The sequence below is a fragment of the Pongo pygmaeus genome, chromosome 19 (assembly GCF_028885625.2).
Source record: "Pongo pygmaeus isolate AG05252 chromosome 19, NHGRI_mPonPyg2-v2.0_pri, whole genome shotgun sequence".
Classification (NCBI taxonomy): Eukaryota; Metazoa; Chordata; class Mammalia; order Primates; family Hominidae; genus Pongo; species Pongo pygmaeus.
Window position 1 is genome coordinate 2,926,772 of NC_072392.2, and position 23,540 is coordinate 2,950,311.

The window sequence follows — 23,540 nt, forward strand, 5'->3', positions numbered from 1 at the left end:
TTTTCCTATCCCATTTATCAGACGAGCTAAGCTTCAGGTCTCACCTTAGATGTCACCTCTTCTGGGAAGTCTCTCCCAACTCATCCTCTCACCAGAAACTCAGGTTCATGACCTTCCTAATGTAGTGCCTTCCCTATCACAGCACGTGTCACCCTGGATTGTGAGTGTCTGTTTATATGAGTGCCCCTCATTCTGCTGTGAGCGTCACTGGGAGTAGGCAGAGATGGTGCCTAATTGCTCAGCTTTGAAATCTAGCATGAGCCTTGAGCCTGGTACAACACAGGTGCTCAGTATGAATCTATCATGTAAACACATAAACCCCAGAGAATGGAAAGAGTGGAAAGAATGGAAAGGGAGAGGGTTTGAGCAGAGGTAATATCAGGCATAAGAATTAGCCTGAAACTTTATTATTATTTTTTTTGAGGTGGAGTCTCACTCTGTCACCCAGGCTGGAGTGCAGTAGCATATCTCAGCTCACTGCAGCCTCTGCCTCCTGGGCTCAAGTGATTCCCCTGTCTTAGCCTCCTGAGTAGCTGGGATTACAGGCCCCTGCTACCACACCTGGCTTTTTTTTTTTTTTTTTGTATTTTTAGTAGAGATGGGGTTTCACCACATTGGCCAGGCTGGACTTGAACTCCTGACCTCAGGTGATCCACCTGCCTCGGCCTCCCAAAGTGCTGAGATTACAGGTGTGAGCCACCACACCCAGCCAACCTTTTGTTAGTAGGTTCAGTGGTAGCTTTGAGTTAATGGAGTCCTGGCCACGGGAATATGTAGGAAACACTACAGTTATAGAGACACAAATGTTCCAAACAAATGCATTTTTTCTAGGTGAAATTCTTGGGATGGAGCAGTGTTTCAGCTGAGTGATTAACCCATGGAATCAGTTCTCCTGTGCCACTTTTTTTTACCTTCAGAGTTTAATATAACCTATGAATTTGTGAGCCTTAGTTACATACACTAAAATTACTACTTACTAGGCAATAGTGGCATCGTATGTCTTACTCTCTGACCATGGATATTTCTTATTTATTTTTGAGACAGAGTCTCGCTCTGTCGCCCAGGCTGGAGTGCCGTGGCAGAATCTTGGCTCACTGCAACTTCCACCTCCTGGGTTCAAGCAATTCTCCTGCTTCAGCCTCCCAAGTAGCTGGGACTACAGGCACGTACCATCACACCTGGCTATTTTTTTTTTTTTAATATTTTTAGTAAAGATGGGGTTTCTCCTTGTTGGCCAGGCTAGTTTCAAACTCCTGACCTCAGGTGATCTGCCCACCTCAGCCTCCCAAAGTGCTGGGATTACAGGCGTGAGCCACCGTGCCTGGCCTGAACATGGCTATGTCTTACCGAACTACCTTCCACTAGTATGTGGATGCCCCAGGGACTGTGGTATATGCTGCTTCTCTCCTCAATACAATTCATCAAAGGAGAAAACAGAAAACCCAGAAGCAGAGCACAGTATTCCTCAGACTTTGCTTTACTAACGGTGGCACTGCCAGTCAAAAGGAAGAAGAGATTGAACAAACAATGCTGGGACAAGCTGGTTAAGTCTCGGGAAAATTAATTTAAATTCCAACCTAATAGCACTTACCTGAATAAGTTTCAGATGGTTAAAGCATTATCCCTGCAGATATAACTCTAAAGCAACCAGGAAAAAATGTAGCACAATAAAGATTTACTCTCAGGACAAGGGTGGACTTTCTAAGTAAAAAACAGTGAAGAAAACAAGGAAAGGAAAGGAATAATTGGTTTGATCAAATTAAATTAAAAATTTCTTTTAAAGAAAAAGATCACATGCAAAGTAAAAAAACAAAGTAGGAAGGTATTTTCTGCATTTATTAAGGAAAGAATTAATATTCTTAAAAGTGTCATGTTCCATTAATGAGAAAAGGATATCTTTCCCTCATTCATAGAAAAATGAAGAATCCCTTGACCCTTAAGTCACATCCAGCAAGTGGCAGAGCCTGGATGCAGCCTCCACTGTTTAATCCCAAGCTTCTTGTTCTTCTCACCTGCCCACGTGGTCTTCTTTAATCATTTTATCTGCTAGCCGCTGAAATCTCCAAGGTCTCCCCCTTGCGTGTTCTTGGCCAAACTGTGGTCATAGTAGGTGATGTTTCCCTTACTCCCTACCAAGAGTCCCCATTACCACTCAAGGCATGTGTTCATTAGCCTCTGCCTTCCTCATCCTCCCAAGACAGAGCTCTAGGTGAAGTGGGTGGATTTGTGGGGCTCAGTGTTTTTTTTTTTTTTTTAAAGACAGAGTCTCACTCTGTTATCCAGGCTGGCATGCAGTGGCACAATCTTGCCTTTTTAATCTGCCTAAGTCAATGAAAGGCTCTGCCTCCTGGGTTCAAGCGATTCTCCTGCCCTAGCCTCCTAAGTAGCTGGGATTATAGGCACATGCCATCACACCTGGCTAATTTTTTTTATTTTTAGTAGAGATGGGGTTTTGCCATGCTGGCCAGGCTGGTCTCAAACTCCTGGACTCAAATGATCCACCTGCCTCGGCCTCCCAAATTGCTGGGATTACAAGTGTGAGGCACCGCGCCCGGCCTCAGTGCATATTTACAGGTGCATCTACAAGGCTCTCCCGACACCCTGGTGAGTATGATCACCCCTGCAGCCCTGACTTTAACAGCTGTTGCTTTTTGTAGTGCCTGGAACTGATTCCCACCTCTCCTTCATGTAGGACAAGCCTTTCATTGACTTAGGCAGATTAAAAAGGCCTTAGAATCCTCACCCTCCTTCATCGTGGGGCTCTTGGCTGTTTCTAGTTTAGCAGAGATGGAAACCTCAGCCTGTTTCCCCTCCATTTTTTTCTCTTAGTCCCCATGTCACTGACCAGAGACCTTATTTCCTTCTTTCTCCTTTTGCTACAGCTTAGTCTCAACTTTTAGACCCCCGCGTGCCCAGTGAACGGCCAGCCCTTTGTCCACATACAAAACCCTTTCAATGCATCATCCTTCTTTCTTTTCACGTGGAGTCAGTAGGCATTTTCTTAGGCTTGTTAGGAACTCTAACTCCAACAACTCAAAATAAAATCATTCTTACATTTTATATTAGCTATGTGCTGTTTTAGAAGACATTTTTTCTGTGGTTGATGGATTACAATTCTTGTTGAACTTAGTTTAGATGCCTTTGGACCCAGGTTCAAGTTTGAAGGTGGAAATAAAGTGTAGAGAACTTATGCTCCCCACTGATGAAGAAAGAAACATTCAAGGAGGAAAGAAGTGAAAGTTATAAGGTTAAAAAACAAACCAGAGGGAATAAGGATGTGGTGGGGGACCGGAGTGATCAGGACACAACTCAAGTCCCTATTCTTATTTTGGTCACAAATAACACTTTAACTCCACCTTCCAAAACAACATGCAATATATTGTCTAGTATGTTCATTAAAACTTTCTGGAAGAATTAAACAGGAAACCAATAACAGTGATTACTTGTTAGAGGCACGGAACTGGGTAGATGAAAGGCAAGAGGGGAGAAAGATGTTCATATCTACCTTTCAGCACTTTTTGTAGTCTGACTATGAGAATGTACTACTTATTGAAAAATAAATTACTTCAGAAAATCTTACCCCAAAGGCACGCCTCAAGCTCATAAAATGTATAAAATGGAAGAAAATGCAGTCTAATGCATCTTCTCTTTGATGAAGATTCCACAAATAGCAGAGGAACTGTATGGTTGAAGGCTCATCCTTCTAATGCGTCAGTGTTCTGTGTGGGCAAGAGTGTGCATGTGGTGTGTACATGGGGGTGTGACTGCATCCGTGTCTCCTGCAGAGAAAGGGCTCATCAGGGGATTGTTTGGACAGAGGACTCTGTTGCCTCCTGCTCTCCGATTTCACAATCACTCTGATTGTCTGTAAGGTCCTGAGGATCTGGGTCTTTGGCCTTTTTGGCTATGAAAGCAGCATCATGTCATTATTATGGTTACAGGGCTGATTCTGAGAGACGGGCTCTCAATGCACCAAAGGCTGGAATGGGCCGAGGAGAAGGGGCAAGAAAAAAAGAAGCCAGGCCGGGCGCGGTGGCTCACTCTTGTAATCCCAGCACTTTGGGAGGCCGAAGCAGGTGGATCACGAGGTCAGGAGATCGAGACCATCCTGGCCAACATGGTGAAACCCCATCTCTACTAAAAATACAAAAATTAGCTGGGCGTGGTGGCGTGTGCCTGTAATTCCAGCTACTTGGGAGGCTAAGGTAGGAGAATCGCTTGAACCTGGGAGGCGGAGGTTGTAGTGAGCCGAGATCGTGCCATTGCACTCCAGCCTGGGCGACAGAGTGAGACTCTGTCTCAAAAAAAAAAAAGAAGCTCCTCTCGTCCTCACCTGATGGTTCTCGCCAGTTCCCAGGCTGTTACTGTCAGAATTCTCTCTGCTTCACCTACATCTCTCCCCCTGAAGACGGGGACAGGAACGTGACAAAAACTCCTTTTAAAGGCACCAAAAGGAAAACCGCTTCAGACTCTGGGTGAGTTGAATGATGACTCTTGACATCACTACCTCTGCTTCAATTCCTCCTTTTGTCTCACAGGATTAGAGAACCTCTTATTGTTGTCCATTCTGAGAGTAAGGGACAAAAGCTCCAGGTCAAGATATCAGGATTATGCCAGCACATGCTATCTTGGGAAGCTGCATTCACAGAACCCCACACAGAGCCTGATAATCACATCCTTTCCCTTTTCTACTTATTTCAAAATTTGCTCTAATGTCTGTTCACTTTCCTTATTCACGGAGACCATGAGAAACGAGTCCTTATAATTTCATCAGCACCTGGAATTAGGGTTCTGCTATATTTAGTGACAGGTTGGGTCAATTTCAAAACATGTTAAATTGGAGGTAATTAATTCTGGGAGATGCCCCAAACCCAAGAGGATTAGGAATCCAGCGCTGTATCCCTGTGGTGATCAGGTCTAAGAGAGGATAAGGCACTGGGAACCGGCCCACGACACCTCTGGAGTCTCAGAAGAATTTTGCTATTCCAAGTTCACCAGCAAAGAGTGGATTTTTGTTTTCTGGAGCTTTTCAGGGTAGTTCAGATAGAGGCCTGCAGGACCATGAAAAAGGCCAGATGGTGTAAACTATTGTTGGCTCCAAAGTCATATGAATGATTTTAGCTATTATGTTTATTTAAAAATTCTGGAAGAATAAACAGGAAAACAATAACAGTGATTACTTGTTAGAGGTATGGAATTTGATGAGAGACAGGAGAGAAAAACGATTGCCATGTGTACCTTTTAGCACATTTTGGAGTTTGAATATGTGAACGTACTACTTATTGAAAAATAAATTAATTAGGAAGTCTTACCCCAAAAGCAAACCATGGGCTCATAAAATGTATAAACCAGAAGAAAATGCAGTATAATTCATGCTCTCTTTGATGAAGATTCCATAAATAGCAGAGACACTTGTATGTTTGGAGCCACATCCTTCTAATGTCTTAATGCTGTGTGTGAGCAAGAGTGTGTACGCGCCTGTGTTAGTGCAGGAAAATACGCTTATGCCATCTTTTCTTCTTCCAGACATGAGAACCCGAGAAGCAAGGCTTAGACTATGTTGGTGCAGGCTCACTTGCCCTATTTTTATCTTCTCTGGACTGGAGAGAGCAGAGATAAGAAGCTGAACATTCCTAAGCATGGCAGGTGCCAGAAACCTGAACACCATTCTTGCGGATGTGGCAGCAACAGCTCCATGGGGCAGGTGGAAAGTGAAATGACACCCAGAAAATGGAGTCTCTGTTTTCTCCTGTAGAAATGGCCCCGTGAGTCTTCCTAACCCAGTTGATCTATCCAGGGAACCTAGAGAATAAAGAAGCATAGAATTTGGATAACTTGGGCATATGGGTTATTGTTGATATCTCTTTGGGACAGTGGCCAATGTCTTGTATGTTCTAGAGGTATAATTATGATATACCTTTAAATCAGCAATATAATAGTTAAAATATATTATTCCATTGGATTGAACAAAAGAACAACTACCTAACTTTATGCTAAAAAAATCTAGTTTTTTTTTTCTACCTTTGGCAAAACGAAAGGAATAAGCTGCTTGTTTAAGAAGAAAGTAGAAATACATGAAATCCATATTCTGTCTTCCAGACACATGACATGGCTTAGCATGTGTGGTATTTGATGTTCAATCCATTCACCAAAGTGGAATGGCTACTGGTGCAGCTGAATGAACAAAAGTTGGGAAGAGAGCAATGCCGGTCTTGGAGTTGGAAAAGTCATCTGTGTTAGTCCTTCTTCCTATCTCACTTCTTTTCTTAAAACCTGGAGAGGTGGAACATAAAGGGAGCCCAAATCCAACTCATGTGTTCTTAGTTTGACCAGATGAGCATTTGCAAGGACCCCCTTTTATCTTTTAGAGAACGAATAAGATCTAGTATTTGATAGCACAATACCATCACTATAGTCAATAATAATTCAATCGTACATTAAAAATAACTAAGTATAATTGGATTGTTTGTAACACAGAGGATAAATACTTGAGGTGATGGATACACCACTTACCCTGATGTGATTATTACACACTGTATGCCTGTATCAAAATATCTCATGTACCGCATAAATATACACACCTGCTACGTACCCACATTTTGAAAAATGTAAAAAATAATGAAAAATTATGACATTGATTTGGTTGCTTTGTAATGTAGGTAGATGTTATATATATAGCATCTAGCAAAAGGCAGTTGGAACAGTAAATGAGATTATGCAAATACAGAGCTTCTACATTTTACATGAGGTGGTGTGATATTAACTGTAAATGGACTGTGAGAAGCTAAGCATGTATATTGAAATCCTACAACCACGAATGAAAACATAAGATAAAGGGGAATAACTTAAAAAGCAATAAATAAATAGGAATTATAAAAAGGACCATTACCATGGCTGGAGCATCCCCTCTGCTTGTTAAAGTTCTAGCCTTGTTTCCTGCTGGTGCACACATCCTGACTTTGTTAGGTATCTCTCCTCATTATTCTATATTCCCTCTAAAGGCCAGCTGTGGAGTCAGAGGAAGAGCATTCAGCATGAGGAAAACTGGGCTCAAATACAAGATCTGATTTTTTCTAATTGAAAGACATGGGCTAAATCACTTCATCTTTGAGAGATGTGACTTCATCTGGAAGGAGGGCTATTGCCATCTGTGCCACAGGACTATTTTGAAAATTAAAAGAGACAATAATATATGTGATAGACGAAATGCACACATCCACATACATACGTACATTTCATATGTAATGAAATGGCTACTTTCTCTGAACCTATGTGGCACATTAACTTCTTTTGTAGCACTTACCACTTCTCCTTGTTTCATTTTTTTCAAAAGCAAGTATTTGAGTGCTCAATAGTGCAGGACAATACACTGTGCTATATCCCTTGACTGATATAAAAGGGAGAGAGACACATAGTTTGACTTGGAGGGACATCAAGTCTTGACTGTACAAGTGTCTTCCTTCCCCAACTGGAATCCTCATTCTCCATACTGGCTCCCTTTCTTGAAGTTTAGTCATTCTGCAAGCCTCTTTGTTGAAAACTTGACTTATCAGCTCCCCTCTGATCCATGTTCTGTTAATTTTGCTCCAAAGCTTTATATCTTCATTCTACTATTTAATTCAATACATCCACAAGAGTCACAGGAACACTAAAAACATACCCAAAATGGAACTATTTTTTCTTAAATTGCTCTTTTGTTCACTACATTAACGGCATCTTTTTCCTTTTAGTGACTCAAACTCAAAATCTTGTAGACATTTTATTGCGATCATAATAATTCATTCTATGTTTTCTATTTCCACATTACCTTTGCATCTAGATCGTAGATGCAAAGAAGGATACCTTCTTATATAGTATCTATCCTCTTTGGTACTTATTATTTCACTATGGGCAATAAACACCTAATTTCATTTGATGTTACTGAGTTTATCCATAACAGCAAAATTAGTCTTGTATTCATTTTGTATCTTCACTCTCTCTTCCCTAGATTGCTTTAAGAGCTGTCTAATTAAACTCCTGGTCTCATCACTCTCCCCTTCTCCCTTACTGCTCTCTTATCTATCCATTCTTGATTAAAGAGAAGCTCTCTTCATTGTTTCATTCAGAGCTTTTATCTATGTATCTGTGTAACTATCAATCATAATTTCATAAACACCCCTGGACTCACCACTTAATCTGAATATTAGGACTGTAGTAATAACCTACATCTAACTGTGTGATAACCCTTGTTCTATTCCTCCATCTCCCCTCTTGAATTTTGTCTCATCCTCAACCCTATGGTCTTTCTTTCCTTTGCTTTTGATTTTATTTTTATTATTCATTAATGACAATCTTAGCAAGATTTTACGATTTGTATTATCTTTAGATATAGTCTAGTTTAAACTATGAAGAAAGCACAAAAATATTTCCCCAGGTCAGTTTCTTTATTATAAGTTCTGGGGTACATGTGCAGAACATGCAGGTTTGTTACGTAGGTATACACGTGCCATGGTAGTTTGCTGAACCCATCATCTACATTAGGTATTTCTCCTAATGCTATCCCTCCAATAGCCCCCCACCCCCTGACAGGCCCCAGTGTGTGATGTTCCCTTCCCTATGTCCATGGGTTCTCATTGTTCAACTCCCACTTATGAGTCAGAACATACAGTGTTTGGTTTTCTGTTCCTGTGTTAGTTTGCTGAGAATAATCGTTTCCAGCTTCATCCATGTCCCTGCAAAGGAAAGGAACTCATCCTTTTTTTATGGCTGCATAGTATTCCATGGTGTATATGTGCCACATTTTCTTTATCCAGTCTATCATTGATGGGCATTTGGGTTGGTTTCAAGTCTTTGCTATTGTGAACAGTGCCGCAGTAAACATACGTGTGCATGTGTCTTTATAGTAGAATGATTTATAATCCTTTGGGTATATACCCAGTAATGGGATTGCTGGGTCAAATGGTATTTCTGGTTCTAGATCCTTGAGGAGTCACCACACTGTCTTCCACAATGGTTGAACTAATTTACACTCCCAACAGTGTAAAAGCATTCCTATTTCTACACATCCTCTCCAGCATCTGTTGTTTCCTGACTTTTTAGTGATCACCATTCTAACTGGTGTGAGACAGTATCTCATTGTAGTTTTGATTTGCATTTCTCTAATGACCAGTGATGATGAGGTTTTTTTCATATGTTTGTTGGCTGCATAAATGTCTTCTTTTGAGAAGTGTCTATTCATATCCTTTGCCCACTTTTTGATGGGGTTTTTTTTTCCTGTAAATTTAAATTCTTTGTAGATTCTGGATATTAGCCCTTTGTCAAATGGATAGATTGCAAAAATTTTCTCCCATTCTGTAGGTTGCCTGTTTACTCTGATGATAGTTTCTTTTGCTGGGCAGAAGCTCTTTAGTTTAATTAGATTCCACTTGTCAATTTTGGCTTTTGTTGCCATTGCTTTTGGTGTTTTAGTCATGAAGTCTTTGCCCATACCTATGTCCTGGATGATATTGCCTAGGTTTCCTTCTAGGGTTTTTATGGGTTTAGGTCTTATGTTTAAGTCTAATCCATCTTGAGTTAATTTTTGTATAAGGTGTAAGGAAGGGGTCCAGTTTCATTTTTCTGCATACGGCTAGCCAGTTTTCCCAACACCATTTATTAAATAGGGAATCCTTTCCCCATTGCTTGTTTTTGTCAGGTTTGTCAAAGATCAGATGGTTGTAGATGTGTAGTGTTATTTCTGAGGTCTCTGTTCTGTTCCATTGGGCTATGTGTCTGTTTTGGTACCAGTACCATGCTGTTTTGGTTATTGTAGCCTTGTAGTATAGTTTGAAGTCAAGTAGCATGATGCCTCCAGCTTTTTTTTTTTTTTTTTTTTTTTGCTTAGGATTGTCTTGGCTATACGGGCTCTTTTTTTGGTTCCATATGAAATTTAAAGAAGCGTTTTCTAATTCTGTGAAGAATGTCAATAGCAGTTTGATGGGAATAGCATTGAATCTATAAATTACTTTGGTCAGTATGTCCATTTTCATGTTATTGATTCTTCCTATAAATGAGGATGGAATGTTTTTCCATTTTTTGTGTCTTCTCTTATTTTCTTGAACAGTGGTTTTTAGTTTCCCTTGAAGAGGTCCTTCACGTCCCTTGTAAGCTGTATTCCTAGGTATTTTATTCTCTTTGTAGCAATTGTGAATGGGAACTCATTCATGATTTGGCTCTTGGCTTGTCTATTGTTGGTGTATAGGAATGCCTGTGATTTTTGCACATTGATTTTGTATCCTGAGATTTTGCTGAAGCTGTTTATCAGCTTAAGGAGTTTTTGGGCTGAGACTATGGGGTTTTCTAAATATAGAATCATGTCGTCTGCAAACAGATTCTCTTCCTATTTGAATACCCTTTACTTCTTTCTTTTGCCTGATTGCCCTGGCCAGAACTTCCAATACTGTGTTGAATAGGAGTGGCAAGAGAGGGCATTCTTGTCTTGTGCCAGTTTTCAAAGGGACTGCTTCCAGCTTTTGCCCATTCAGTATGATATTGGCTATGGGTTTGTCATACATGGCTCTTATTATTTTGAGATATATTCCATTAATATCTAGTTTATTGAGAATTTTTAACGTGACGTGATGTTGAATTTTATTGAAGCCCTTTTCTGCATCTGTTAAGATAAGCACGTGGTTTTTGTCATTGGTTCTGTTTATCTGATGGATTACATTTATTGATTTGCATATGTTGAAACAGCCTTGCATCCCAGGGATGAAGCCGACTTGATTGTGGTGGATAAGCTTTTTGATGAGCAGCTGGATTCAGTTTGCCAGAATTTTATTGAGGATTTTTGCATCAATGTTCATCAGGGATGTTGGTCTGAAGTTTTCTTTTTTTGTTGTGTCTCTGCCAGGTTTTAGTATCGGGATGATGCTGGCCTCATAAAATGAGTTAGGGAGGAGTCCCTCCTTTTCAATTGTTTGGAATAGTTTCAGAAGGAATGGTAGCAACTCCTCTTTTTCCTCTGGTAGAATTCGGCTGTGAATCTATCTGGTCCTGGGCAGTTTTGGGTTGGTAGGCTATTCGTTACTGCCTCAATTTCAGTAGTTGTTATTTGTCTATTCAGGGATTCCACTTCTTCCTGGTTTAGTCTTGGGAGGGTGTATGCATTCACAAATTTATCCATTTCTTCTAGATTTTCTAGTTTATTTGTGTAGACGTGTTTATAGCATTCTTTGATGGTAGTTTGTATTTCTGGGAGGGGGAGTCAGTGGTGATATCCCTTATATCATTTTTATTTTGTCTGTTTGATTCTTCTCTCTCTTTTTCTTTATTAGTCTAGCTAGTGGTCTATGTATTTTGTTAACTTTTTTTTTTTTTAAAAACCAGCTCCTGGATTCACTGATGTTTTGAAAGTTTTCTCATGTCTCTACCTCCTTCAGTTCCACTCTGATCTTAGTCATTTCTTGTCCTCTGCTAGCTTTTGGATTCATTTGCTCTTTCTTCTCTAATTCTTTTAATTGTGATGTTAGGGTGTTGAACTGAGATCTTTCCAGCCTTCTGATGTGGGCATTTAGTGCTATAAATTTCCCTTTTAACACTGCTTTAGCTGTGTCCCAGAGATTCTGGTACATTGTCTCTTTGTTTTCATTGGTTTCAAAAAACTTCTTAATTTCTGCCTTAGTTTTGTTATTTACCCAGGAGTCATTCAGGAGCAGGTTGTTCAATTTCTATGTAGTTGTGTGGTTTTGAGTGAGTTTCTTAATCCTTAGTTCTAATTTGATTGCACTATGGTCTGACAGACTGTTATGATTTCATTTCTTTTTCATTTCTGAGGAGTGTTTTACTTCCAATTATGTGGTCGATTTTAGAAAAAGTGCCCTGTGGCACTGAGAAGAAAGTATATTCTGTTGATTTGGGGTGGAGAGTTCCATAGATGTCTATTCAGTCCACTTGATCCAGGGCTGAATTCAAGTCCTGAATATCCTCGTTAATTTTCTGTCTTGATTATCTAATATTGACAGTGGGGTGTTAGACTCTCACACAATAATAGTGGGAGACTTCAAGTGTCTTTGTAGGTCTCTAAGAACCTGTTTTATGAATCTCAGTGCTCCCATATTGGGTGCATATATATTTAGGATCGTTAGCTCTTCTTGTTGCATTCATTCCTTTACCATTTTGTAATACCCTTGTCTTTTTTGATGTTTGTTGGTTTAAAGTCCATTTTGTTAGAGACTAGGATTGCAACTCCTGCTTTTTTTGCTTTCCATTTGCTTGGTAAATTTTCCTCTCTCCCTTTTTCTTTGAGCTTATATGTGTCGTTGCACGTTAGATGGGTCTCCTGAATACAGCACACCGATGGGTTTTGACTCTTTACGCAATTTGCTACTCTGTGTCTTTTAATTGGGGCATTTAGCTCATTTACATTTAAAGTTAATATTGTTATGTGTGAATGTGATCCTGTCATCATGATGCTAGCTGGTTATTTTGCACACTGGTTGATGCAGTTTCTTCATAGTGTCATTGGTCCTTATATTTTGGTGTGTTTTTGCAGTGGCTGGTACCGGTTTTTCCTTTCCATATTTAGTGCTTCCTTCAGGAGCTCTTGTAACACAGGCCTGGTGGTGACAAAATCTCTCAGCATTTGCTTGTCTGTAAAGGATTTTATTTCTCCTTTGCTTATGAAGCTTAGTTTGGCTGGATATGAAATTCTGGGTTGAAAACTTATTTTAAGAATGTTGAATATTGGTCCCCACTCTATTCTGGCTTAAGGTTTCTGCTGAGAGATCCACTGTTAGTCTGATGGGCTTCCCTTTGTAGGCGACCTGACTTTTCTTTCTGGCTGCCATTAACATTTTTTCCCTCATTTTGACCTTGGAGAATCTGATGATAGGGTGTCCTGGGGTTAATCTTCTTGTGAAATATCCTATGATGTTCTCTGTATTTCCTGAATTTGAATGTTGGCCTGTCTTGCTAGCATGGGGAAGTTTTCCTGGATAATAACCTGAAGTGTGTTTTCCAACTTGTTTCCATTCTCCCCATCTCTTTCAGATAACTCGTATCAATCGTAGGTTCAATCTTTTTACATAGTCCCACATTTCTTGGAGGTTTTGTTTGTTCCTTTTCATTCTTTTTCCTCCAATCTTGTCTGCTTGTCTTATTTCAAGATAGTCTTCAAGCTCAAATTCTTTTCTCTGCCTGGTCTGTTTGGTTATTGGTACTTGTGGTTGCACTGTGAAGTCCTTGTGTTGTTGATACTGTGGTTGCATTGTGAAGTCCTCCCTTGCCTGGAGTTGCTGAAATTCCTGCAGGGAGCCAAGCCACGAGGAGGAATGGGTCAGGGTCCAGCCTAAACAGGCAGAGTCTGGCCATGATCCGCCACAGCTGCCGTGCTGCACTGTAGGAAATTTATCCTGGATCTAAACTGTCCAGTTTCCCTGGCACTGGCAGGGGAAAAACAGCCGACTGGAGCTGCAGTGATGGCTGCCACCCCTCTCCTGGGAGCTCAGTCTTGTTTTTTTGTTTTTTTTTTTGAGACAGAGTCTCGTGGTGTTGCCCGGGCTGGAGTGCAGTGGCATGATCTCGGCTCACTGCAACTTCTGCCTCCCAGATTCAGATGATTCTCCTGCCTCAGCCTCCTGAGTAGCTGGGATTACAGGCACCCGCCATCCGGTCCAGCTAATTTTTTTTTTTTGTATTTTGGTAGAGACAGAATTTCACCATGTTGGCCAGGCTGGTCTTGAACTCCTGACCTCTGGTGATCTGCCTGCCTCGGCCTCCCAAAGTGCTGGGATTATAGGCGTGAGCCACCGTGCCTGGCAGGGAGCTCAGTCTTCTTAGGCAGCCACCAGCTGCAGTGATGACGGCAGCCCCTCCTCCCCCCAGAACTCAGTAGGCTTAAGCAATCTCCAGCTGAGTGGCCGCTGAGAGTCTGCACAGCTCTGTGCTTGGGACCCAAGGACCTGGTGGCATGGGCTCCTGAAGGGGATCGCCTGATCTGTGGGTTGCACGGATCCGGGGAAAAAGTGTGGCTCCCCGGGCAGGGTAGCATTTCACTGACCACCTCCCTTGGCTGGGGGTGGGAGCTCCCTTGTCCTGTGTGGCTCCCAGGTGGGCCATCACACCACCCTGCTTTTCCTCACTATTCATGGGTCACGCCAACCACCTAATCAGTCCCAGCGAGAGAACCTGGATACCTCAGCTGCCATTTTCATTCTTCTCAGAGGACGCCTCTGACTGCAGCTGTTTCTAGTCAGCCATCTTCGCCCTCTCCTCTGTATTTTCTTATACATTTTAGAATAATCTTTTTATATATAAAACAAAAAAAATCCTGCTGGAATTTTGATAGGAATTTAAACCTAAATCTCAATTTAAGGAGAACTGGCAACTTTACTATGTTAAATTTCACAATTTGTGAACATGTTCCGTCTCTCCATTTATCTAGGTCTTCTTGATTTCTTTCAGCAGTGTTTTGTAGTTTTCAACATAAAAATCCTGTACATGTCAAAAATTAGCTGGGTTTGGTGGTGCGCACCTGTAGTTCCAGCTACTTGGGAGGCTGAGGCAGGAGAATCGCTTGAACCCAGGGGGCAGAGGTTGCAGTGAGCCAAGATCCCGCCATTGCACTCCAGCCTGGTGACAGAGTGAGACTCCATCTCAAAAAAACAAAAACAAAAAACCAGTCCTGTACATGTGTTTTTGTTTTAAGATTTACATCTGTTTTATTTTCCTGAGTGATTGTAAATGCTTTTGTATTTTTAAGTTTGGCGTCTGCATGCTTATTGCTACTATACAGATATACAGCTGATTTTTGTATGTTTATTGCGCATTTTGTGACCTTTCTGAATTCACATAAGCATTTTTTAGATTTTGTTTTGTTTTAGCTTTTTAAAGGCATTTCTTGGAATTTTCTATGTCCTCTGAATGTCATCTGAAAATGGTGACAATTTCATTTCTTTATTTCTGTTTGTATGCCTTTTATTTCCTTATCTTATTGCACTGGACATAACTTCCAGTTCTTTATTGAATAAGAGTAATGACAGTGAACATTTTTGATTTGTCCCCCGTCTTTCCTCATAACCTAAATATTAGCCATAGGATTTTGTAGATGCTTTTTATCAAGTTGAGGAAATTCCTCTTCATTCCTCTCCTTCTGAGGTTTTGTTTATTTTTAAAAATTTATGAAAGGATGTTAAATATTGTCAAATGTGTTTACTGTATCAATTAGTGGGATCATGTAATTCTTTAGGCTGTTAGCATGCTAGATTGGATTGAATGCCTTTCAACTATTGAACCAACCATGCATACCTGGGATAAACCCCATTTGATCATGGTGTATAATTTCTTTTATATATTGCTGCATTTTATCTGATATTATGAATTTTTGCATTTATATTCATAAGGATATTGGTCTGCAGTTCTCTATGTCTGTACTCTTTATCTGGTTTTGGCATCAGGGTAATCTCTTCTCTCCTTTTCTATTTTTGGAAGAGATTGTGTAGAATTTGTGTTAATTTCTCTTTAAACATTTGATGGAGTTTTCCAGTGAAACCATCTGGACCTATATATTTCTTTTGAGGTGTTATAAAATTATTATTTCAATTACCGTAATAGCTGTAAGTCTACTCAAATGATCTATTTCACATTGGATGAGTTGTGGTAGTTTGTTGAGGAATTCGTTCATTTTATCTTCATTGTCAAAATTATGTGTGTAGAATTCCTAATAGTATCCTCTTATCTCTTGTATATCTGCAGGGTCTGTAGTGATATACCTTATTTCAGTTCTTATATTTGTCTTCTCTGTTTTTTCTTTGTCAATCTTGCTAGAGATTTGTTATTGATCTTTACCAAGAACCGGGTCTTCGCTTCACTGATTTTTCTCTGTTGTTTTTATATGTTCAATTTCATTGATTTTTGATCCTATCATTATTATTTCTTTCCTTGTGTTTGGTTTGAATTTATTTTGCTCTTTTCTAGGCTTCTTAAATGGGAACTTAGATTATTGATGAGACTTTCCTCCTTTCTAATGTATGTATTCAGTGCTATACATTTTCTTCTTATCATTGTTCTAGCTTTGTTCCACAAATTCTGATATATTTTCATTTTAATTCAGCTCAAGGTTGTTTTTTAAAATTACACTTGCAACTTCCCCATGGATTATTAATAAATGTGTTGTTTAGTTTTTGAGTGTCTGGAGATTTTCCTCATCTTTGTTATTGATTTCTAGGCTGATTTGTTAAGTTTATCTTATACCCCAGTATATGATCTATCGTGGTATATATTCGGGAGCACTTGAAAATAATGTTAGTTCCGCTGTTATTGAAGGGGGTGGTCTATAAATGTCAAATAGATACTGTTGGTTACTGCTGTTGTAGAGTTATCCCATATCCTTACTGATCTTCTGTCTAGTTATTCTATCATTGTTGAGAGAGGGGTTTTGAAATCTTCAACTATAATTGTGAACGTTTGTCTATGTCTCCTTCAGTTTTCAGTTTTTTTCTCACATATTTTGCATTTCAATTGTATGATGAATACGTTTTCAGGATTGCTATGTCTTCCTGGTGGATTGAACCTTTTATTATAATATCCCTCTCTGTCACTGGTAATTTCCTTTACTCTGAAATCCACTTATATGAAATATATATAGCCACATCTCTTTCTTTTCATTAATGTTTATATGTCTTTCTCCATTCTTTTCCTTTCAACCTAAGCTGTAATATTTGAGGTGAGTTTCTTGTGGACAATATAGAGTTGGGTAATGTTTATTTTGAATCTACCCTGCCAACTTCTGTCTTTTAATTGGTGCATTTAGACCATTTACATGTAATATAATTAATGATTTCTTTTTCCTGCCTTCTTGTGAGTTGCTTTAACATTTGATTTATCTATTGTGTTTTTGAGTATATCCCTTTGTATAGTTTTTTAGTGGCTGCTGTAGGCATTACACTAAACACACATACATAATTTATCACATTTTACTGTTTTCATCATTTTACCAGTTCAAGTGAAGTGTGGAAACCTTACCTCCCTTTAATGAATCCACTAAAATAAAACCAACTGCCCCCGACCATTTCGTGCTCCTCATGCAGTAGACCAACAGAAAAAGATATGAGCCATTTTTTTTAACTGATAATTGATATTGATTACCATGAAGATTTATGGCTGCTACTACACAATTAAAAATAATACATCTTAAACTTAGGGGGTTTACTTGGATATGCCATGAACTTTCATATTAATTCCATAAATAGTAATAAATGCTAATAAGCATTTTAGTCATCATAACACAAAAAAAGCAGAATAACTAAAACCTCTGATTGTTGAAGGTCTAATTCATTCTATCAGGCATCAACACAGACCTGCCAAGTGATGGCCTAGATGAGGGAAATCTAAAATAGGTAGCAGAGAGTTGAGCTAATTATCTGCAGTTACAGCTTTGGGACAACCAACAGTAGTATGAACTGTATCTTGTTTTGATTACACTTTTATGAAATCTTTCCAACTCCTAACTGGCCACCACCTTAAAGGGAATTCTGAGTTATGGGGCATATACCCACCCTATTTGGGAAGGAATCAGGCTGAATTCATTTTAACAACACAGAGGCTCCGTATCATAGGATGAGAGCTGGATACAATGGGGAACTGCAAATGGATGTGAGTAGCACAGGCATGGATTGCATTGAACACAAACCTCATGCACCTCCCCAGTTTCACTTGATGATCTCCTTCTTTCTGAAGGCATCCCCTGCCTCCTGGACCAAGTCACTACCACTGACAGCCTTACCCCTCTTGTGGGAGATGGAGTGTGCTACTCAGCACAAGGAAGCAAAGATATGTGTGGTCCACCACTCTTTGTCAAATTCCTCAAGATGGCTGGAATTCCAGTTTTTGACCCAGACCTGCATGGGCTATAGGCAGATACACACACACAACACTCACAGTCAGCCACAACTTAAGGAAGAAAGCTAGAAATAAATACACATGGCTGGGCATGGCAGCTCACGCCTATAATCCCAGCACTTTGCGAGGCCGAGGTGTGTGGATCACTGGAGGTCAGGAGTTCGAGACCAGTCTGGCCAACATGGTGAAACCCCGTCTCTACTAAAAATATAAAAATTAGCCGGGCTTGGTGGCAGGCACCTATAATCTCAGCTACTTGGGAGGCTGAGGCAGGAGAATCGCTTGAACCTGGAAGGCAGAGGTTGCACTCCAGCCTGGGCAATAAGAGTGAGACTCCATCTCAAAAAGAAAAATAACTACACACTAGTTACCATAATATATAACTTACATTTATTTATTATATCTTCTCATTACAAATTGTTTGTAAATCTTTTTACTAAGAGAACATAGATCACTCCTATATTGCTGAGAGCTTTGTTTTAATAGCTGCAACTATTTTTGATTCATAACCTTGAGACAATAAGTATTTGTATAATTTCCTATTTTTGTAGGAAAACATATACTTGTTCACTTAAAGTTGTAAAGTCTTTGCCATCTAATATTGACTTCATTGCTAATATTGTTATTAGCCCACTTTCCATGACCTCATTAAGTTTCAATAAACTAGCATATAAAAGGCTACACAGGCTTTTAGAATTAAAAGCATTGCAAATGTCATGCCTCCTTGTGAAAAATTATTAATAAGTTAAATGAGCAAATAAGGAGCTCTTAACAGATTAAGCACGAAGCAAAATCTTGATTTTCCTTTATAACACCAAACTTGCAGTGGGCATTCAGGGAGAGGAGTGCTGATAAGGGATATGGGGGATTCAGAAATTAGACAGTTGAGGTAGAAATTTCTGTCAAGCCCCTCACTGGAGGGGATGGAGAACACCTTGAGTTTCTCAGCAGAAGTCACTGGCCCTGTGAGAAGGAGACCCTGCCCTTGAGAAGTCTAACCACCGCAGCCTTCATGTCCGTGTTCCGCAGGCTGTAAATAAAGGGGTTCAGCAGGGGAGTCACCACTGTGTACATGACAGCAGCCGCTGTATCCTCCTCTACTGAGTTGGAGGAAGAGGATGAGCGGCACAGATAAACCCTGATCACTGTCCCGAAGAACAAAGCAACAACAACGAGGTGAGAGCCACAGGTAGAGAAGGCCTTGCGCCTTCCCTGGGCAGAGGGGGCCCTGAGGATGGCTGAAACAATGTGGATATAAGAGACCAGGATGAGCATAAAAGGGATTAAAATGACTGCTCCCCCTAGGAAGAGGAGCACAAGCTCATTGACCTGGGTGTCAGAGCAAGACACCTTCATCAGCGGTCCCAAATCACAGAAGAAGTCAGGAATGATCTTAGAGCAGAAGGAAAGCCGGAATATGAGGAAGGTGTGAGTCATGGCAACAAGACTCGTGAGGGTCCAGCAGGCAGTCACCAGGAGGGCACAGCGGTGGAGGCTCATGATCATCATATAGTGAAGCGGGTGGCAAATGGCCACGTAGCGGTCATAGGCCATTGTAGCCAGGAGAAAGATGTCCATGTCCCCAAAAGTCAAGAAGAAGTAGAGCTGTGTCAAGCACCCTGCGTAGGAAATGGACCTGCTCTGGGTCTGGATGTTCACCAGGGCCTTGGGCACAGTGGTGGAGGTGAAAAAGATGTCTGCACATGACAAGCTGGCAAGGAAGAAGTACATGGGGGTGTGGAGGTGTGTGTCGGTGCCAATGGCCAGGACAATGAGCAGGTTCCCAGCCACAGTGACCACATACATCCACAGAAACAGCAGGAAGAGGATGTGTTGCTGCTGTGGCTGGTCTGAGAGTCCCCAGAGGAGGAACTCAAAGGTGCTAGTCTGATTCCCTCCTTCCAGGAGCTCAGAGGTTGGAGAAAAAAAATCTTGAATGAGCCCCATTACAATTCTGTAAAAATGTTTTACTTTAGACTGGTAAGCGTGCTATTCTCTGAGCTTTAAGGAAGAAGAAGAAAGAAAGTATACTTTTATTGGCCATCTACTATGTGCACTGTAAATTTTTATTGAAATACACTATGCTAGAAAGTGTGGGAGATACAATGTAAGGTAATTAAAATACATTTCTCGTTTGTTTTTCTGCACTCTTTTCCATCCCAAATTTCTTTAGTTGTACTTTCCTTTAGCTGTACTCTCTGAGAAGTTAAGACGCTTTCATTCATTCATTTTACTGACTCTGGACCTGGCACAATGCTAGGTAAATGGGACAGTGATAACCCTTAACCTCAGGGAATTTTCGATCTAATGGGCTAGACATAACTGCCTCTATTAAAATCTTATACGAGTTGGATTCATAGTTTTCCAGCCATTCACCTGCTTTCAAACCACTCTCAGACCCCAAGACTGCACCTGTTCTGATTAATCAAGCCCAAAACTCAATATTCTCTGAAGATGCAATTTCATATTATCTATTCTTCTGGAAACCAATTCAACAATCAACTATTTAGTAAAGACCCACTATATACAGATTACTTTTTGAGGTGTCAGTGAAACTCCAAAGAAAAAATCATATTCTCGTCTCCAGAATCTCAAACAGAACAGGATTTGTCCTGAAAAAGAAGCTGAAGGCCAAAAGTCAACAATCAGGTAACTCACTCCAGGGTACGACTGGAGAAGCAGCCAGGGCTGTTCTGATGGAAGAGGGCTTCATATGGACAGAAACATCAGCAATAGACCAGGTGTGCTGGCTCAGGTCTGAAATATCAGCACTTTGGGAGGCCTGGGTGGGCAGATCACTTAAGGTCAGGAGTTCGAGAGCCTGGACAACATGGTGAAACCCCATCTCTACTAAAAATACAAAAAAAAAATTAGCCAGGTGTGGTGGCGGGTGCCTGTAGTCCCAGCTACTCGGAAGGCTGAGGAAGGAGAATCGCTTGAACCAGTGGGGGCAGAGGTTGGTAGTGAGCCGAGATCGCCCCACTCATGCCAGCCTGGGCCACAGAGTGAGAAAAACGAAGGAAAAGGAATGAAGGAAGAAAGAAATCAGCAACAGGGAGTAAAGGTCCCCTAATGAGTACGGCCACTGTTTGGGGGTGACTTTTCTCTCCATCTCTTGGCTGGTAAAATTCCACACATTTCCACACAAATGCCAGCTACTACTTAACATTTCACAGCCCTTCTAGAAGAAAAAGGTTGTTCCTGAACCAAGCTTCCACAATATTTTGACTACACATTTCTTTTTTTTTCGTCAGCACTTGAACATTTTTGTGCCCCTGTATTGATAAATTCTTTAACATGCTATGTCTTCCTCACAGTAGCTGTAATAGTGTCTTGAATATAGAAAAATTAAATGATTAGAGTTTCTACTTTTCTACTTTCTTAGGGCTTACCTTCCTTTCCTGAATTTATTCTTCTAAAGGCTGAGAATTTTATAACATGGAGTGAAACATGGGTTTCGGTCAATTTAATTCAGTTCAATTCTGCAAACATTTATCAGTCTTCTCACCCTCTGTACATGCACCTTGACTGTCTTTACCCAGAGAAGGAGTGCATTCTGTGTATTTTATCTGCATAAACACCCTTGGACTGAATGGAGTGAAGTGTTAACTGTTGACCGGCGGTGATGGCTTTGAGGATTCTGTGAAAGGGACAAGTTCTAAAACATAATTTGATCAAGTCACAGATAAAACTTTCAGAAGCTTTTGATATCCTTTTCAACAAGTACATATCTGAATAAAGAATAAAAAGGGTGCAAAGGAAACTACACTAAGAAAAGGGTGCATGGAACCATTTATATCTGAATTATGTATTTGGGACTAAACAGTGATTGTCTAGGTCCTAATTTTCTTATGTCTCCCCTAAGAACTATGCAAAGTGACAAGGAGGGGCAATATAAGCTCAGATACATATACTTTCATTGAAACTGAGAGTCAGAAACATCCCACATTAAAAAAAAAAAACCAAAAAAAAACCTTGGAAATGAATGGCAGAAAACACCATGAATCAGCCCCATCACTGTGGCAAGTAAAGGCCAAGTAGAAAAGTAGGTGAGTAGAGCAGGGAGTAATGGGGAGTATCAGAATCTACAAATCCTCAGCCGACACTCATGCCTAGAAAGAGAGGGCGTAACCCTGAGGGAAAGTTGTTATGTATAGATCTGAGGAAACAGGGCAAGAAGTCATGCTGAACAAAGGTGAGGCACTTGTACACAGAAGCCTCATGCGATAAAGCAACCTTCATCATTGTAGCAACAGAAGGAGTCCTCGAATGGATAATCTGGGCAAGTTACCCTAATCTTGCTAAATTTCTGGTACAGAAAATAGGCAAATTGTTCAAATGTGAATCATAACTAATGACAAAGTTGTTGGACCTATAGAGAAATATAAAAAAAGGAACCCCTGAAAAGTCAAGCTTTTTATCACAAGAGACCTCACTAGGAAATTGTCTCTATTGAGAAAAATTGCAATACAATATGTCTTCAAGAATTTTCTGTCATAAAACTAATTGTGAAAGAATACTACAAAGAGGAAATAAGCAAACTCAGAGAAAATATGCCTGACCACAAGGAGGTGTGAAATAGGAACTGAGAGAAGTCTGGAAAGAAATTAAAGCAAAAGCTACTTATTCAATGAAGAATAAGTTACGAAGAGTTTTTAAAAATGAACAATACAGAAATCATTATAAAGGACCTAAAAGCTAGAAATCAGAAAAGCAAAAGAAACAAAAAGAATGGGGTGAAAGAGTTAAATAGGTCTAGAAGACTGACCAAGAAGATTCAGTATATTATAAGCATAATCCCAAAGAAAAAAGTAAATTTCAGAATAGAAGTAGATTAAAAATTAATTTAGTCTACGTATCGAAAAGGCATATATCTTGGAAAATGGATATAAAATAGTAAATTCCAAAAAAACTTAGTAAAATTGTTAGACCTTTAAAATTAACAAAGAATCCTTCAGGTAACCAGTTCCTCCTCCCTGACCAAAAAAAATCAGATTGACATCAGTCTTGACAGCAACTTTCTATACCAGGAAATAATAAAAGAACACTTACAAGAAACTCAGAGATATAAAGATGAGCCAGGAGTTTTATAGCAACCAATCTGTACTTTAAGTATAAGGGCTATAAGCAAAGAGTTTGAACATAAAGAAACTCAGGGATCTTTCTGGGGTTTCTACCAGAAGATGCAGTTCAAATTATCAGGAAAATGTTGGAATAATCTTAGCAAAAATACAAGTGAAAAGTATTGAATATAGATTTACTGCAGAACTAAACTAGGATCAGAATGTGGAAGTAAAGGTGACAGGATAATACCTAAATGCAATACATGCTAATAATATGGAAATAACTAACCAATAAGTGGGAAAAGGAAGAAAGTAGGAAGTATAAGTTTCTGATTGTCTCTTAGGAACACTTAGGAGAAAAGGAATATCATATAAAGCAAATAAGTCAAATAGTAGAAGCTTAAGCTTGTCTAAGAGGATAAAGAAAGAATATTCTCGAAAAAATAGTAATATTGAATGGTGAAAAAGAGGTAGGAGATGGGAGAATAAAGTTTACAAGTTAATTTCATTGTATATAATAAGGAACAAAAGATACTGTCTAAAGAGAGAAGAGACTAAAGGTATTATATTAGCATTATGAAAACTTCCTATGATCAGAAAGAGAATGGCAGACTACATACT

General features: G+C 39.9%; 1 protein-coding gene across 1 annotated transcript in view; it reads right to left on the reverse strand.

The window, feature by feature from the left end:
- Window positions 1-6,048: 6,048 nt before the first annotated feature.
- The window catches only part of LOC129018078 (uncharacterized), a 28,217-nt gene continuing 10,725 nt past the window's right edge, over window positions 6,049-23,540 (reverse strand). The window contains exon 3 of the mRNA XM_054459267.1: window positions 6,049-6,273. Coding sequence (XP_054315242.1) covers window positions 6,146-6,273 — 128 coding nt within the window. The 3' untranslated portion in view covers window positions 6,049-6,145. The remainder of the gene's footprint in view (window positions 6,274-23,540) is intronic.